The sequence below is a fragment of the Ranitomeya variabilis genome, chromosome 3, assembly GCF_051348905.1.
Source record: "Ranitomeya variabilis isolate aRanVar5 chromosome 3, aRanVar5.hap1, whole genome shotgun sequence".
NCBI classification, from domain to species: domain Eukaryota; kingdom Metazoa; phylum Chordata; class Amphibia; order Anura; family Dendrobatidae; genus Ranitomeya; species Ranitomeya variabilis.
The window spans coordinates 26,528,644-26,547,145 of record NC_135234.1 but is presented as its reverse complement, the minus strand read 5'-3'; the positions used below and the strand labels follow the sequence as shown (position 1 = coordinate 26,547,145).

General features: G+C 41.6%; 1 protein-coding gene across 2 annotated transcripts in view; it reads left to right on the top strand.

The window, feature by feature from the left end:
• UMODL1 (uromodulin like 1) overlaps positions 1–9,831 on the top strand; it is a 90,004-nt gene extending 80,173 nt beyond the window's left edge. Inside the window, exon 19 of one of the 2 annotated variants that reach the window (XM_077293824.1) lies at positions 8,671–9,831. In XM_077293824.1, coding sequence (XP_077149939.1) covers positions 8,671–8,855 — 185 coding nt within the window. In that variant the 3' untranslated portion in view covers positions 8,856–9,831. Of the gene's footprint in view, positions 1–8,667 lie in introns of both variants that reach the window. The other variant, XM_077293823.1, reaches the window with a different exon arrangement.
• Positions 9,832–18,502: the final 8,671 nt, after the last annotated feature.

Here is an 18,502-nt window from a genome sequence, read left to right as displayed (position 1 = left end):
AAGTCTCGCTCTGCCGGAGACCCTGCACAGCAGGTCAGGATTGTAATTTCCTTGCTCCGGGGCGACCCTCAAGACTGGGCTTTTGCATTGGCACCAGGGGATCCTGCGTTGCTCAATGTGGATGCGTTTTTTCTGGCCTTGGGGTTGCTTTATGAGGAACCTCATTTGGAGCTTCAGGCGGAAAAGGCCTTGATGTCCTTGTCTCAGGGGCAAGATGAAGCTGAAATATACTGCCAAAAATTCCGCAAATGGTCTGTGCTTACTCAGTGGAATGAGTGCGCCCTGGCGGCAATTTTCAGAGAAGGTCTCTCTGATGCCATTAAGGATGTTATGGTGGGGTTCCCTGTGCCTGCGAGTCTGAATGAGTCCATGACGATGGCTATTCAGATCGATAGGCGTCTGCGGGAGCGCAAACCTGTGCACCATTTGGCGGTGTCTACTGAGAAAACGCCAGAAAATATGCAATGTGATAGAATTCTGTCCAGAAGCGAGCGGCAGAATTTTAGACGAAAAAATGGGTTGTGCTTCTATTGTGGTGATTCAACTCATGTTATATCAGCATGCTTTAAGCGTACTAAGAAGCCTGACAAGTCTGTTTCAATTAGCACTTTACAGTCTAAGTTTATTCTATCTGTGACCCTGATTTGTTCTTTGTCATCTATTACCGCGGACGCCTATGTCGACTCTGGCGCTGCTTTGAGTCTTATGGATTGGTCCTTTGCCAAACGCTGTGGGTATGATTTGGAGCCACTGGAGGCTCCGATACCTCTGAAAGGGATTGACTCCACCCCATTGGCTAGTAATAAACCACAATACTGGACACAAGTGACTATGCGTGTTAATCCGGATCACCAGGAGGTTATTCGCTTTCTGGTGCTGTATAATCTACATGATGTTTTGGTGCTGGGATTGCCATGGCTGCAATCTCATAACCCAGTCCTCGACTGGAGAGCTATGTCTGTGTTAAGCTGGGGATGTAAAGGAACTCATGGGGACGTACCTTTGGTTTCCATTTCATCATCTATTCCCTCTGAGATTCCTGAATTCTTGTCTGACTTTCGTGACGTTTTTGAAGAACCCAAGGTTGGTTCACTACCTCCGCACCGGGAGTGCGATTGTGCCATAGACTTGATTCCGGGTAGTAAATACCCTAAGGGTCGTTTATTTAATCTGTCTGTGCCTGAACACGCTGCTATGCGAGAATATATAAAGGAGTCCTTGGAAAAGGGACATATTCGTCCTTCGTCATCTCCCTTAGGAGCCGGTTTTTTCTTTGTGTCTAAGAAAGACGGCTCTTTGAGGCCGTGTATTGATTATCGACTTTTGAATAAAATCACGGTTAAATATCAATATCCGTTACCACTGCTTACTGATTTGTTTGCTCGTATAAAGGGGGCCAAGTGGTTCTCTAAGATTGATCTCCATGGGGCGTATAATTTGGTGCGAATCAAGCAGGGGGATGAGTGGAAAACCGCATTTAATACGCCCGAGGGCCATTTTGAGTATTTGGTGATGCCTTTTGGTCTTTCAAATGCCCCTTCAGTCTTCCAGTCCTTTATGCATGACATTTTCCGCGATTATTTGGATAAATTTATGATTGTGTATCTGGATGATATTCTGATTTTTTCGGATGACTGGGACTCTCATGTCCAGCAGGTCAGGAGGGTTTTTCAGGTTTTGCGGTCTAATTCCTTGTGTGTGAAGGGTTCTAAGTGTGTTTTTGGGGTTCAAAAGATTTCTTTCTTGGGATACATTTTTTCCCCCTCTTCCATCGAGATGGATCCTGTCAAGGTTCAGGCTATTGGTGATTGGACGCAACCCTCTTCTCTTAAGAGTCTTCAGAAATTTTTGGGCTTTGCTAACTTTTATCGTCGATTTATTGCTGGTTTTTCTGATGTTGTAAAACCATTGACTGATTTGACTAAGAAGGGTGCTGATGTTGCTGATTGGTCCCCTGATGCTGTGGAGGCCTTTCGGGAGCTCAAGCGCCGCTTTTCTTCCGCCCCAGTGTTGCGTCAGCCTGATGTTGCTCTTCCTTTTCAGGTTGAGGTCGACGCTTCTGAAATCGGAGCTGGGGCGGTGTTGTCGCAGAGAAGTTCCGACTGCTCCGTGATGAGACCTTGTGCTTTTTTTTCCCGTAAATTTTCGCCCGCCGAGCGGAATTATGATATTGGGAATCGGGAGCTTTTGGCCATGAAGTGGGCTTTTGAGGAGTGGCGTCACTGGCTTGAGGGGGCCAGACATCAGGTGGTGGTATTGACTGACCACAAAAATTTAATTTACCTTGAGTCTGCCAGGCGCCTGAATCCTAGACAGGCGCGCTGGTCGTTGTTTTTCTCTCGGTTTAATTTTGTGGTGTCGTACCTACCGGGTTCTAAGAATGTTAAGGCGGATGCCCTTTCTAGGAGTTTTGAGCCTGACTCCCCTGGTAATTCTGAGCCCACAGGTATCCTTAAAGATGGAGTGATATTGTCTGCCGTTTCTCCAGACCTGCGGCGGGCCTTGCAGGAGTTTCAGGCGGATAGACCTGATCGTTGCCCACCTGGTAGACTGTTTGTTCCTGATGATTGGACCAGTAGAGTCATCTCTGAGGTTCATTCTTCTGCGTTGGCAGGTCATCCTGGAATCTTTGGTACCAGGGATTTGGTGGCAAGGTCCTTCTGGTGGCCTTCCCTGTCACGAGATGTGCGAGGCTTTGTGCAGTCTTGTGACGTTTGTGCTCGGGCCAAGCCTTGTTGTTCTCGGGCTAGTGGATTGTTGTTGCCCTTGCCTATCCCGAAGAGGCCTTGGACGCACATCTCGATGGATTTTATTTCGGATCTGCCTGTTTCTCAGAAGATGTCTGTCATCTGGGTGGTGTGTGACCGTTTCTCTAAGATGGTCCATCTGGTTCCCTTGCCTAAGTTGCCTTCTTCTTCCGAGTTGGTTCCTCTGTTTTTTCAAAATGTTGTTCGTTTGCATGGTATTCCTGAGAATATCGTTTCTGACAGAGGGACCCAATTCGTGTCTAGATTTTGGCGGGCATTCTGTGCTAGGATGGGCATAGATTTGTCTTTTTCGTCTGCTTTCCATCCTCAGACTAATGGCCAGACCGAGCGGACTAATCAGACCTTGGAGACATATTTGAGGTGTTTTGTGTCTGCGGATCAGGATGATTGGGTTGCTTTTTTGCCTTTGGCGGAGTTCGCCCTCAATAATCGGGCCAGCTCTGCCACCTTGGTGTCCCCGTTTTTCTGTAATTTGGGGTTTCATCCTCGATTTTCCTCCGGTCAAGTGGAATCTTCGGATTGTCCTGGAGTGGATGCTGTGGTGGAGAGGTTGCATCAGATTTGGGGGCAGGTGGTGGACAATTTGAAGTTGTCCCAGGAGAAGACTCAGCTTTTTGCCAACCGCCGTCGTCGTGTTGGTCCTCGGCTTTGTGTTGGGGACTTGGTGTGGTTGTCTTCTCGTTTTGTCCCTATGAGGGTTTCTTCTCCTAAGTTTAAGCCTCGGTTCATCGGCCCGTACAAGATATTGGAGATTCTTAACCCTGTGTCCTTCCGTTTGGACCTCCCTGCATCCTTTTCGATTCATAATGTTTTTCATCGGTCATTGTTGCGCAGGTATGAGATACCGGTTGTGCCTTCCGTTGAGCCTCCTGCTCCGGTGTTGGTTGAGGGTGAGTTGGAGTACGTTGTGGAAAAGATCTTAGACTCTCGTGTTTCCAGACGGAGACTCCAGTATCTGGTCAAATGGAAGGGATACGGTCAGGAGGATAATTCTTGGGTCACTGCCTCTGATGTTCATGCCTCCGATCTTGTCCGTGCCTTTCATAGGGCTCATCCTGATCGCCCTGGTGGTTCTGGTGAGGGTTCGGTGCCCCCTCCTTGAGGGGGGGTACTGTTGTGAAATTGGATTCTGGGCTCCCCCGGTGGCCACTTGTGGAATTGAACTTGTGTGCATCATCCCCTCTGTTCACCTGCTCCTATCAGGATGTGGGAGTCGCTATATAACCTTGCTCCTCTGTCAGTTTCTTGCCGGTCAACAATGTAATCAGAAGCCTTCTGTGCTTGTTCCTGCTACTAGACAACTCCCAGCTAAGTTGGACTTTTGTCCTTGTGTGTTTTTGCATTTTGTTCCTGTTCACAGCTGCTGTTTCGTTACTGTGTCTGGAAAGCTCTTGTGATCGGAAATTGCCACTCTGGTGTTATGAGTTAATGCTAGAGTCTTAAAGGAATTTCTGGATGGTGTTTTGATAGGGTTTTCTGCTGACCATGAAAGTGTCCTTTCTGTCTTCCTGCTATCTAGAAAGCGGACCTCGATTTTGCTAAACCTATTTTCATACTACGTTTGTTATTTCATCTAAAATCACCGCCAATATATGTGGGGGCCTCTGTCTGCCTTTTGGGAAAATTTCTCTAGAGGTGAGCCAGGACTGTCTTTTCCTCTGCTAGGATTAGGTAGTTCTCCGGCTGGCGCTGGGCATCTAGGGTTAAAAAACGTAGGCATGCTACCCGGCCACTTCTAGTTGTGCGGCAGGTTTAGTTCATGGTCAGTATAGTTTCCATCTTCCAAGAGCTAGTTCTCATATATGCTGGGCTATGTTCTCTCGCCATTGAGAATCATGACAGAAGGGATTTGCAAAGAGGGAAAGCAGGAGTGTAGAGAGGAGAAAGATTAATTAGTCGGGCAGCAGAGTTAAGGACGGACTGGAGAGGTGCGAGAGTGTTAGAAGGGAGGCCACAGAGGAGGATGTTGCAATAGTTGAGGCGGGAGATGATTAGGGCATGCACAAGCATTTTAGTAGAGTGAGGGTTGAGGAAAGGACGGATTCTGGAAATATTTTTGAGCTGGAGGCGACAGGAGGTGGTGAGAGCTTGGATGTGCAGTTTGAATGACAGGGCAGAGTCAAGAGTTACTCCGAGGCAGCGGATTACCGGGACAGGGGAAAGTATGAATTCATTTATTGTGATAGATAGATCAGGTAGGGAAGATATGTGAGATGGAGGAAAGATAATTAATTCAGATTTGTCCACATTGAGTTTGAGGAAGCGAGAGTAGAAGAAGGAGGATATGGCTGATAGACACTCTGGGATTCTGGACAGCAGAGGTGACGTCTGGGCCAGAGAGGTAGATCTAAGTGTCATCAGCATATAGATGGTTCTGGAAGCCATAGGACTTTGAGTTGTCCCAGGCCAAGAGTATAGATTGAGAAGAGAAGGAGTCCTAAGACAGAGCCTTGAGGAACACCAACAAAGAGGGGGCGAGATGAAGAGGTAGTATGGGAGTAGGAAACGCTAAATGTGTGGCTGGTAAGGTACGAGGAGATCCAAGATAGGGCGAGGTCTTTGACCCCAAAGGAAGAGAGGATCTGTAGTAGGAGGCAGTGGTCAACTGTGTCGAAGGCAGAGGACAGGTCTAGAAGGAGGAGTATAGAGAATTGTCTGTTAGCTTTGGCTGTAAGTAAGTCGTTCGTAAGTTTGGTCAGGGCAGACGGAAGCCAGATTGTAGGTTGTCAAAAAGTGAGTTAGATGCAAGGTGAGAGGAAAGTTCAGCGTGGACGTGCTGCTCAAGGAGTTTGGAAGCAAATGAGAGTAAAGATATGGGGCGATAGCTGGACATAGCGCTTGGGTCAAGGGATGGCTTTTTCAGGATAGGTGTTATTGCGGCATGTCTGAAAGCAGAGGGGAAGGTACCAGAAGTTAGTGTAGGTTGAAGAGACGGGTTAGGGATGGAATAAGAGCGGTGGTGAGGTTGGGGAGGAGGTGGGATGGGATGGAGTCAAGTGCACAAGTGGTGAAGTGTGATTTGGAGAGAAAATGAGCAAGCTCCCCTTCAGTGATGTTGGAGAGGGAAGTTATGGGGTTTGGGCATTGGTCTGGTGTACAAAGGGGTTGTGGTGGTTGGACAACAAAGACTTGCCTTGTTTGGTCAATCTTATTTTTGAAGTGGCAAAGACCTCAGCAGAGATGAGGGAGGTTGGAGGGGGCAGTGTGGGGGCAGAGGAGGGAGTTAAAGGTGTTGAACAACTGTTTGGGGTTGTGGGATAAGGAAGATGCAAGGGATGTAAGGAAGAAGTATGCCTGTTTAGCGGAGGTGAGAGCTGATTTTAATGCGAGTGTTGCTTGTTTGAGTGCAGTGAAATCATCTTGCAAATGCGTTTTCTTCCAACGCCGTTCTGCGATTCTGGATACTTGCCGAAGCTTTTTAGTGATGTTATTGTGCCAGGGTTGTCTATTGGTTCGTAGCACTCTGCTATGCATGACAGGGGCGACCGAGTCAATGGCTGAAGCCAGAGTGGCATTGTAGAAACTAGTGGCAGTGTCTGTGTCATGAAGTGAGGATATGGATGCCAGTGATAGGATAGAGTCAGAGAGCGTGTGGGTGTCAAGGTGTGCGAGGTCTCTGCAAGGGTGTGCATGTTGCCGGACATGGGTGACAGATGAGGAGGACAGGGATGAGAAGGGGAGTAGATGGTGGTCAGATAGAGGGAGAGGGGAAGTGGTGAAGTCAGATAGAGAGCAGAGATGGGTGAAGACCAGGTCTGGTGTATGTCCTTCTGTGTGGGTGGCTGAGGAGGACCACTAAGTAAGTCCAAAAGATGAAGTAAGGGACAGGAGTTTGGAGGCTGCTGACTGGTGGGTGTTGAAGTCACCCATGATGATGGCGGGAATGTCAGCAGAGAGAAAGTGAAGAAGCCAGGTGGAGAATTGGTCAATAAAGGCAGTGGCCGGGCCCGGAGGTTGGTATATGACGGCAACATGGAGGTTGGAGGGAGAGTAGATGCGGACAGAGTGGACTTCAAAAGAGGGGAGGATAAGAGAGGGTAGAGGTGGGATTGGGTTAAAGGTGCAGTTTAAAGAAAGGAGAAGGCCCACTCCTCCACCATGTCTGTTGCTGGGGCGAGGAGTGTGGGTGAAGTGGAGACCGCTGTAACATAGCTCAGCAGGGGCTGTGTCAGAGGGTATCAGCCATGTTTCAGTGAAGCCCAGGAAGGAAAGATTATGAGAGGTAAAGAGGTCATGAATCATGTGGAGTATATTGCAGATGGAGCGGGCATTCCATAGTGATCCAGATAGAGGGTGCAGGGGGGTGGGCATCATGGGCACGGGTTTGAGGTGGGCAAGATTACGGGTGTTTATATTGGGTTGGGAGTGGTAGGAGGGGGTAGTAATGGGAGGTATGAGCTGTGTTTGTCCAGGATTGGGAGATATGTCGCCAGCAGTGAGGAGAAGCAGAGAGAGACAGAGCAGGTGGGAGAAGGAGAGTGGGCGGCTTGTTTTGTGTTTTATTAGGAGAGATCTGAGGTTGAGGAGCAGGTCAGCAGAGGAGGTCAGGTGTGGAGGCAAGAGGGAAGGAGAGATTATTACTTGGTTAGAGGGTGCTGGGGTTTGGGGGTGTAATACTATTGTAGGAACTCGAGGATTCTGGTTGCGTGGGGCAATGAACAGACAGAGATGGGTTTCTTTAGTGCAAATAGTGTATTTGTACAACAGCAATAACACCTAAAACAATATACTGATAACCCGCAGTGACCTGCAATGAAACAAGTCCTTGAAACATATACAGCAAATCGGCAGGGTTCTTAAGGCAGAGTCCTCGACAAGGTGATCAAAAGGTGAGTGTGACAGATGACATGGTGCAGATCCAAAACACTGTCGGTGCAGAAAGAGTCAAATCCAGGTATGTAGTAAACACAGGGAAGTCCAGAACAAGTCCTCAGGTTAATCCCAGGTGTGGCATGAACACGGGTAAGTCCAGAAATTAGTTCACAAGTTGATCTAAGTTGTAGCATAAACACGGGTAAGTCCATAAACAAGTTCACATTAAAGTATTATACTGGTGTTGTTTCCAACAGCTCCCACCGAAGGGAGTAAATGAAGGATTAAGTAGCAAAACACAGTCCAGCAACATAGTTCAAAAACACAGTTCAGAAACAGAGTTCTTACCCGGGAGGAGTGAACCAAGGATTAAGTTCCAAAGTCAACAGACTAAAGATAACTTAGAGAGTAGATTACATACCCCGAGAATGTCCAGAGCCACGGGTAGAAGCACAGTAGAACAAGCAGCTGAGCTGAAGGGGAACAGAAGCAGAATACTCCAGCAAGGAAGCTGACACCTGAGTCGGGTTTTAAACAAACGAACAGGAAATAGGGCAGACAAAAACAGCAAACTCCATCTTAACAAAGGGCAAGATCATTCACAAGGTGACTTGGAAAACCCGAAATACTGACAGGGGGATAGTGAATAAGAGTGAGGAGTAATGGAGCCAAAACTGTTAGAACGTATGTCAGCATGATGAGAGTAAGTGTGGTGGAATGAGAAAGAAATTTAGTACATTTATTAACAGTGGTTAGGCGTACCTTCTGTTCACTTCTGGCTCATTTCTCTCATATTTCTGCTGTATCCTTTTAGAGCCATCCTTATAACATGCCCACATGATACTGCCTTGTACTTATAGACAACAGTGTCATTACATGCCCACATAATACTGCTGTATACTTCTAGACAACAGTATTATGACATGCCCATAAATGCTACAATATATGGTGCTTACAAATTACTGCCACACAGTGCTTATATATTAGTGCCATAGTAGTGCCCAAATAAAAAAAATGTATAGTTCCTAGATAAGTCCCAGTTTTATATGAAAATTCACTTTATCTTTATTTCTGATTGGTTTTCAAGCAGATGATCAAGACTCACCACCTAGCGGCATGCTGGGACCTGGGTACATCGCCCTTATTGTCATCGGGGTACTGCTCTTGGTTGCAATGGTGGTTTCTATCTTGATTTGCTGGCATGAAAGAAGATCCGGAAACTACAACTTTAAGATGAAAACTCAAGACGTTGGCTACCAAGTGTTCTCCAACTAGAGGCGAAACGATCAGGAAGGGAAAGATCTCTGCCCTGCCTAGTGGTCATCGTTGGTATTACAGCTTCATAAACCGCCAGTACAACGATATCTTCTAATTAGACAAGTTGCTAAATTGATAAGCTGACATTTGCCTAGTTCATTATAAGCGGAATATCGGGAACCGGTGAATATGTGATCTATAATAATAGACATAAAATATTGTACTGTAGCCTGGTGGTCATTGCTGGGATTGCACCTTGTTACAATTGCTTTCTTCTAGGATCTAATGCTTTCGTTTGTGACCTCTATCACTATATACAACCCTCATTCATATTATTGCATGAGTGGACAGGTCACTAACCCCGTACAGGATGAGCATACTCTTCTCCTGAAATACTCTGTGCTGCTGTGAGATCTCTAAACAAGCCTGGTGGTCACTGCTGGCATCGCAGTTATAACCAAAAAGTCTGTGCTAGGCAAGTGCAAACTTGACATGGTTTGTATAGGGATTGTGCTTTATTAATATTGATGCAGATTAAATATAAATATATATTAGAGAAATATGTACATTTTATAGTATGGGAGACAACTAGTGGGCATAGCTGGAACTGCATCTACTTTTGTATTTAAATCATAACTACTAGTCGGCAGTTCTAGACTTGCAATTCTTTTAATATTTTTTAAAATGTTAAATTAATTTTATTGCTTTTTTTTTTCTTTTTATTTAGTCCATGGTCCCTAGTGGTCATAGCTGGCATTGCATCTATTTTTGCATTTAATACAGGAATACTAGTAGTCACTGCTGAATATATATACATATATATTTTATTTTATATCCAGTATTGGTCTCTTTAGCTATTTAGCTATTATTTATTTTAATAACCGCTCTAGTGCCCCTAGTGGCCATGGTCGGTATTGCATTCAATTCGATTAATGAATATTGTTGGTCTTTCTTTATTTTCTTATTTGATTCATGGGCCCTAGTGATCATAGATGGTGTGTGTTTATATATATATATATATATATATATATATATATATATATATATATATATATATATATATATATATGTGAGACCAATATTTGTTATGAATTACCATTAAAAATCTATTATAAATATAATATAGTAATTAGATGAGCAGTGGTAATGAAAAAATTATGATTGAAAAATAAAATAAAAAAATGCAATGCCAGCTATGACAACTAGGAGCAATAGATTAAATACGGGAATGAATAAATATAAATAAATAAATAATAATAATAAATATAAAGACCAATATTAGGTACGACTTAACATAATATATATATATATATATATATATATATATATATATATATATATATATATATATATATATATAATTTTTTTTTTATGGTAATCCATACCTAATGTTGCTTTTTTTATTTATGTATTTAGTTAATTTCTTATTTACTCTATTGCCCCTAGTGGTCATAGCTGGTATTACATTTTTTTAAAAGGAGGTGTTGGGGAAGGGGCAATATTTTGCCTTAGGGATTAATGTGACGTCCAGGAATGAATGCTCCAGTGATTGATGATAATAACCTTTATTGCCACCATTCATCTAGTTACTGCAGTAATAACACACAGGAGAGCTGGAGTCCTTGTTGGCGGCAGCTTTAGAGTATGGGGAGTGATATGGAAACTGGGTTGAGAAGATAGAACACGTGCGGCTCAGTGATTCCTCTAATTTGTACGTCAATTATATTTCTTCCAAAATTAAGTTTTCAGGAAACAGTAGACCCAATAAAGCCGTGTTTGCCGGTGTCCCCCCGCTGCCCATGATGCTCCCCATATACAAGGCTATCCTGTGACTTCTACATTGTAGCATTAGTGTCCATTATACGCTTTCTCCCATACCAGTTTCTATATCTCTCATTTTAGTAAGTCCTATGTAAATTAAAAGGGTTGTTCATGTTGGGAGACATTTTTTCTTTACTTAAATGTATGCATTTTTGGCCAAAAATCAATTTTTTTAATTGGGTATCATTAAACATTGTGCACAGTTTCCCTCCTATAGTCCTTGTGTTGTATTGTCTATTCCCGGCTGCAGAATGAGTGAATTGAGAATCCATCAGTGAGCGCTCTTTTTTTTAATCTCTTTTTTTCTGAGCTCCTCTTATGACCACATTAAAGATGAATGTGCTGGAATTCAAAAAGCCAAATTTGTAATTAAATCCAACTGCAAAAAAAAAAATGATTTTTTTGGCCCCAAATACGTTAAATTAAAAAAAAAAAAAATTAATTATGTTCCCACAGGTGGACGACACCGTTAAAGGGGTTTGGGGCATCACTTTTCAGTTGTTTTCCAGGTCTGAGGACGATGATTGGAGTTTTCCTTGAAAATTTCACAAATATATAACATAAAAAGAGGAAAAAAAAATTGTAAAGTTCTATTTTTACTATGAAATGATGTGATTCTGTCTCATGAATTGAAGCTGCACATGGTTACAATCCGTTACTATATGTGAATAAATAAACTGTAGAGAAACTGCCTGGACTCTTATTACTTCTTTGCCTTCCAGCAGTCGGGGGTTCTCAGTAAATATTCAGAAACCTCCTCATTCCCCTGAATATCCCTTTACTGTAAAAAAAAACAAAAAAAACTGGGAGAAGGGAGAGGGGGGAGATGCAGCTGCAGCTTCTCTTTCTGTGTGTGTGAGACTGCACGCTGTGAGAGGGGAGGAGGCGCAGCACAGAGAGGGCACCTGATTGGCTGAGAGCAATCAGCACATCATTTACAAAATGACCCAAAATCTGCAGGTCACACACAACATTGCTGTCTGCTCTTTATCTAACATACATTTGATTTCTCCACAGACGATAGATAAAGCCTCTGCCGAACCAGACCTGCCAATCGCTTTTCTCATAGATGGGCTTGTTTTTTGCGTGCTGAGATGTGGTTTCTAGGTTTCTATTGGTGCCATTTTTTTGGGGAGGGGGGGAGTGATTCAAACTTTTATATTTTTTTTATTTTTTTTTAAATATTTTTTAATTTAATTTTTTATTTTTTTTCTTCGTTTGACCGCTTGTATACTGCTAGGCTTCAATATTGCAGCATATTGTAAACTTACTGATGTCCTATAAAGCTCTACTGAAGGCAGATGGGGCCCCATGGAGCCGCTGGCAGGACGGGTACTCGCTGCTCCTCTCCATGAAGACATTTTTTACCTATCTTTGAAGCCCCCTTTATGAATTAAAGAATGAATTCTATCCTTAGAGTAGTCTATCAATGTCCGATAGATGTGGATTCGACACCCAGCGTGTTATTAGCCGGAGTTGTAAGTATCTGATGAGTGGGGGCGCCGCGTGCCGGATCCCCTCTGATATGGTATTGATGCCCAATCTGGAGAATTGGGATCTCTCGTTTTTGAATACTTGATGCAGTTCCGGTTTTGACCACTGGATGGTGCTATTCGCTGATACAATCTCAACCTTATTGTAATATTGTACAATTTACTAAAAAATGGGAAAAAATCCTGATGGAGTGAAACAGTGAAAAAAAAAAAAGAATCCTTCATTTGGGGGGGGGGGTGGTTAATTATTACTTAATTGGAAAAAAATGACCTGACAATATAATTCTCTGGGAGAGTGCGATTACGACGGTACCAAGCTTGATTAGTTTTTTTTGTTGCATTTTAATGGTGATTTTTTTTTTTTTTTGAATTTTGCAAAAAAAATAATTAATAATTTGGGTTTGTTTTGCCATTTTCAAAGACCATTTAAGTTTTATTTTTGTGAGCTGTAGTTTTTATTAATACCATTTTGGGGTGCGTACGACATTTTGTTCTCTTTATATTGCATTTTTGGGTGCTGGAGCTTCGACAATAAAAAAAAGTCAATTTTGGCTTTTTGATTTTACTTTTCTTTATGGCATTTATCTTATGAGATAAATAATTTTATATTTTGATAGATCCGAATTTTACAAAATTGGCAGTACAACATATACTTATTTTTTAACTAGGGAAAAGAGGGTGATTACCAATTTTTTGAAGTTTTTATGTTTTTAAAACTTTTTTATTTTTTCAGGATTTTTTGATAGATTGAAATGTTACAAAATTGTCGATACTAAATAAGTTTATTTTTGTATTCTTAATTTTTAACAAGGTTAAAGGGTGTTTTTTTTTTCATATTTTTTTAAACTTTTTATTTTCAGCTTATTCTTTAGCTTCCTGTTAGAAACTTTGAAAAATGCTAAAAACTTTTTTTTAAACAAAACTTTTTTTGTTTTATTTTTTTTTTTTTTTTTTTTAGCTTGAACCTGTGATTGATCACTTGATACTTCTGTATTGCAGTATGTAGTAAAAATTGGAAAAATCTAAAAATTCAGAAAAATTGTCAGACAAGCCCTGGTGTAGTGGTGGAGATGTAGCAGTGCTGAATATGTGGTATGGAAATTCCACAAAGATGAGTTTGGTACATGGGGGGCTCCGTAGGACAAATAATAATTTTTACCAAAATGGGAAAATACCCTGAAAATTAAACAATTAAAGTAGATGCAATTGACTTCCTTGCAGGAGGTTTACAATGGCGAGATCCCAGGTGCTGGCACTGAGTCCTCTGTGTTATGGGCATGGTGGCGCTGAATGGACTGTGACAATGGGGACACAATGGATCATCCACAGAATGCACAGTCATTATTATCACAGATTCGGTGCCACCTCCCGCTATGTGCCCAGCTTCTTTTCACTGGCATTGTACCCTGTGCTGAATAGGGAGGTAAACACTCTGATCCGCCCTGGCATTATATACTCGGAATTCTTTGTTCCATTGTGGGACAGGACAGGACAATCCAGCGCACAGAACCGTCCCTCATACAGGACAATGGCGTTTGGAGGTTAATTCTGCTCCTCAGTCCTCAAAATTTTATCCAAAAGACACTAAATGAGTGCAAGGAGTGATTATTGCTAGTCTGCTACATATTTCTAGAAAGTGGGTGGTAGTCCTTAAAGGGGGACTCTCCCCTGCCATAAATATGTATTTTTGTCCCCTTCATATAAAAGCCACTGTTCTCCTGAATCCGGCGTTGTTTTTCTTTCGTTTCTGCGCCTCTCTGTTCCAGAGATACAGCCCCTTCTTCGCTCTACATAAATCTAGTCTTTTTATCCAAATGGGCGTGGTTCTCAAGAAAACACCCACAGAAAAGAGTTAAGGACCACCCCCACTTAGTTAGCGAGACTGGATTTAGGCACAGTGAAGAAGCGGCCATATCTCGGTAACGGAGAGGTGCAGAAACAAAAGAAAAACAATGCCGGATTCGGGAGAATAGCAGCAATTACACCAGGTAAAAAAAAATTACATGTTTATGGAAAGTGACGTCCTCTTTAATGGAACATCGACCCTAAATACAATCTTCTCTTCAGTTATTGCAATTTATTATTGCCAGCCGTAAGCCAATATGTCCATAAAATGACTTTCTCGAAGAAACAGCGCCACCCCTGTTTACAGGTTGTGCCTGGTATTACAGTTCAGTGTTAATAAAGTGAATGCCGCGGAGTTGCAGTACCATACATGACCAGTGGAGTGCTGTGGTGCTTTTAGATAAATGGGCAATGCCAGATTGACATTCTGTGCAAGCAAATGTCCGAGCACCTCACATTTTGGAACAATATTACTTCCTTTTCTGGTCCCCGACAGCATGAGCAATGGGATAAATGTGCCAGGACCCTCAATGTCTAAAGCCTCCTCCTCCACCAAACTAACCCTGGCGCCCATGGCCTCTGCATCAAGATCCGAGCTGCTTTTTGCCCCAGGATCCCTTTTCTTTGATGTCTACATGGCCCCCAAGACCCAGCTTGAACGAGGTTGACTTCTACCCTTTCGAGTGATATTTATAGAGCGATATCTCCATATTTCATCTCTCTGTGTAACGTGTAAACAGGGTGAAGGACGGGACTGTAAAATCTGCCCCGAGGCCATGGTGGCTTCTGCTGTCAGTAGCGATGCCTCCAGACGCACCCTGCTTCATCCTCTTCATCCAACACAAAGGGAATAACAGCAATGGGTGGAGCCCGGAATTCGGCAAATCCCCAACCTTGACTCCGCGATTATATCTCTATAAATGTCATATTTTCTTTTATTCCTGTATAACCATGTGAAATATTCGAGATAAGTCGCAAACGAGAAGCTCTAAATGTCTTCTGCAGCTATTAAAACAATTTATAAGCTCCATGATTCTATTGGATCCTTCGATCACGTGATCGCCAGGTCTTTGGTCCTCATATCAGATCTGCTGGGTCCTAGCACTACCAGATCAGTTCTGCCAGTGTCTTGTGTAGTGGGCTGTTTTCCCCTATAACTTGGCTCCGATGGATGAAAAAAATGCACAATTAAAAAAAAAAAAAAAATGTTATGTTTTAAAGAAATGTAATAAACATTTCCAAAATACAGTAATACCCCCCAAAAAATGTCCCCAAAATCATATGAAATAAATAAATTTGAATTCACATGATGGCATTTTTTTACGCACACACACACACACACATATATATATAGTACCGGTATATATGTATAATTACATATATTTATCTATATATATTTTTATATATGACTAGAAATGATATATATATATATATATATATATATATATATATATATATATATATATATATACAGGTGCTTCTCACAAACTTAGAATATCATCAAAAAGTTAATTTATTTAATGACTTTTGGGTTTTCATTAGTTTGAATTAGTTTGACAGGGTATTTATTAGAACAGTTAACTGCAAAAAAAACAACAAAACAAAACAATTTTTTCGCCATATTGATGTCTCAAAAAAAACAACATATATAAAATAATAAACATAATACCGTTTCTGCAGTGCAAAGCCAAGAACATCAGTTTAAAAGGAAAAAATCCCAGATTATGTTTGATGAAATAAAAAGAGGGAAAAGTTAAAAAAAAATAAAATAATAAATTGGACAGTTATGAATTATTTTTTTAGGCCGGGTCTTAAAAGGGTTAAATAAAGATATGTAAAAAAAAAAGTGTCACGCGATAATTGCATGTTTCGTTTTGCCTAAACATAGCATACCTAAAAAAATAGCCGTAAAGACAATTACAACCACTGGACACGGCTAGTAAAAAAGAAGAGCTTATAGAAAAGCAAACGTGTCGGTTTTGTATATTTATTTTTCTTATGTGAAGATATACAGGTACTGTGTGTGTTCTGTACATTTTCTGCTTTTGAAGAAAAAAAAACATAAAAATGTTTTAAAAAATAGAATTTGGGTTGGAAAAAGCAGAGAGTGTAAAAACACCCAAAATACGGACGGAATAGTCAGTAAGTGAAGAAAGCACAAAGGTAAAAACAAACCACGAGAAGCAACGCAATCCCGAACTAGCAATGCGCAGTAGTGAGTGTGGGATTAATATTCACTGACACAAGGCGGGAGAAAAGCCAAAATCCGGGAGTGTAGCAACGTGACCGCGGGGTGCCGAGGAGCTGACATGTCAGCCTGTGGCCATGCATTATAGGAGACTGATTTTTAATTATTACTATGATATTGCCAGACATAGTATAAGCGATCAGACGATCACAAGTGAAAAAGGGACTAAAAATTACAATTTAAAAAAAAGGAACAAAAAAATAAAAATATTAAAAAATGTAAAAATTTTTAAACTTCTCTTCTTCCCATTAAAAATAAACATTAAAAAAAATAAATAAAGAGATACAAGTCTCGTATCGCTGTAATCGTACTGACCTGGAGAATCATATCACCAGTGTCCGGTGTGATTGCTACCGTAAATGCAAGGAGGTATTGACAAAACCTGCCTGAATATCTCTGTAATCCAACACCAATGACGCCCGTGTTCTACATCTTACCTAAAGCACATAACACATTGGATGACACAATTTTCGTTTTTGCCTTTTCTTTTTTCTTGTCCTTCTTCCAAGAGCCGTAACTTATTTATTTTTCCATCTACATCGCTATATGACGGCTATTTTTTTGTAGTTGTAGTTTTGAATGACGCCATTCATTCACTGTACTGATAAATGGGGGGAAACAAAAAAATCCAAGTGCAGTGAAATTATGAAAAAAGTCAATTCTGCCATTTTTTTTTTTTTTTATACGGCATACAGTCTATGGTAAAAGTTACTCTGGACCATGATTCTCCGGGTCAGTACGATTACCGTGATATCAATATTGTATAGATTTTTTTTTTATTTAAATCCAGAAATCTGTAAAATAACATTATTGGGTTTGTGTCGCCGTTCTCCGAGACCTGTAACATTTTTGTTTTTCCATCGACTGAGCTGGGTGAGAGCTTGTTTTTTCCGTGACGAGCTGACGGTTTTATTGATACGGTTTTTGGTTATATACGACATTTTGATCTTGTTTTATTGTTGGGAGGATTAGAGACAAAAAAAACCCGCATTCCTGGTGTTTTGATTTTTTTTCTCGTTCTGGTGTTTACAGATCGGGTTAATTAATTTTATATTTTGATAGATCAAACATGTGTGTTTTATATATTTTGTTTCTTAATTTTCAATGGGGGAAAAAGGGATGATTTAAACTTTTACATTTTTCAGATTTTTACTGAGGGGACCCTTCTGATTGCATATACTATATACTATAATATCATTGCATTGCAATTTATAGTGTAAATCTCGGTAGTCTTAGAACCTCAGCATATAGATGAGCTACAAAGTATATGCTTTATTTTATTATAGGGGACGTGAACCTGTGATTGCTTGATCATTTGTAGAATGCACTGCAATAATTTATTTTGTTGCTGTGATCGCTGCAGTTAGAGGCAGGTGCCAGGTTTCTCATTCCTGAGCCTTCCCCATATACCTGCACACCACATGTATAGAGCATATAAACTAATGAGTTTGTACACCCTGGACATGTCCTGGAAGAAGCCACAAACAGGCGAACCTGCCAGTGGGGCTGAATCCAGCAGGAGATATGATTTTATTGAGATAAACCTGTTAAAAAGAAGCTGCTAATTGGAGGGTTTTCCTCTCACTCCAGCTATACAGAAGTGACTGTCCTTAAGGGTATGTGCACACGTTGCGGATTTCTTGCAGAAATTTCCTGAAGAAAACCGGAAATTTTCTGCAAGAAATCCGCATTTTTTTTTTTGCGTTTTTTTTCCGTTTTTTTCACGTTTTTTTTAGCATTCTGCAAGCGTAATTAGCTTGCAGAATGCTAAAGTTTTCCAAGCGATCTGTAGCATCGCTTGGAAAACTGACTGACAGGTTGGTCACACTTGTCAAACATAGCGTTTGACAAGTGTGACCAACTTTTTACTATAGATGCAGCTTATGCAGCATCTATAGTAAAAGATAGAATGTTTAAAAATAATAAAAAAAATAAAAAAAATGCTTATACTCACCCAGACATCTCAGCGGCGTCCGTTCCTCTTCCTATAGCTGGTCTGTGCGCGCAGGACCTTCCGTGACGTCACGGTCACGTGAGCGGTCACATGACCGCTCACGACCAATCACAGGACAGTGACGTCATCGGCAAGGTCCTTCACCGCACATCAGCTACAGGAACCGAAGCGACAGCATGCAGTGGAGGTGGGAAGACATCGAGGGTGAGTATAGGACTATTTTTTATTTTAATTCTTATTTTTTGACCACTTATATGGTGCCCAGTGCGTGGAGGAGAGTCTCCTCTCCTCCACCCTGGGTACC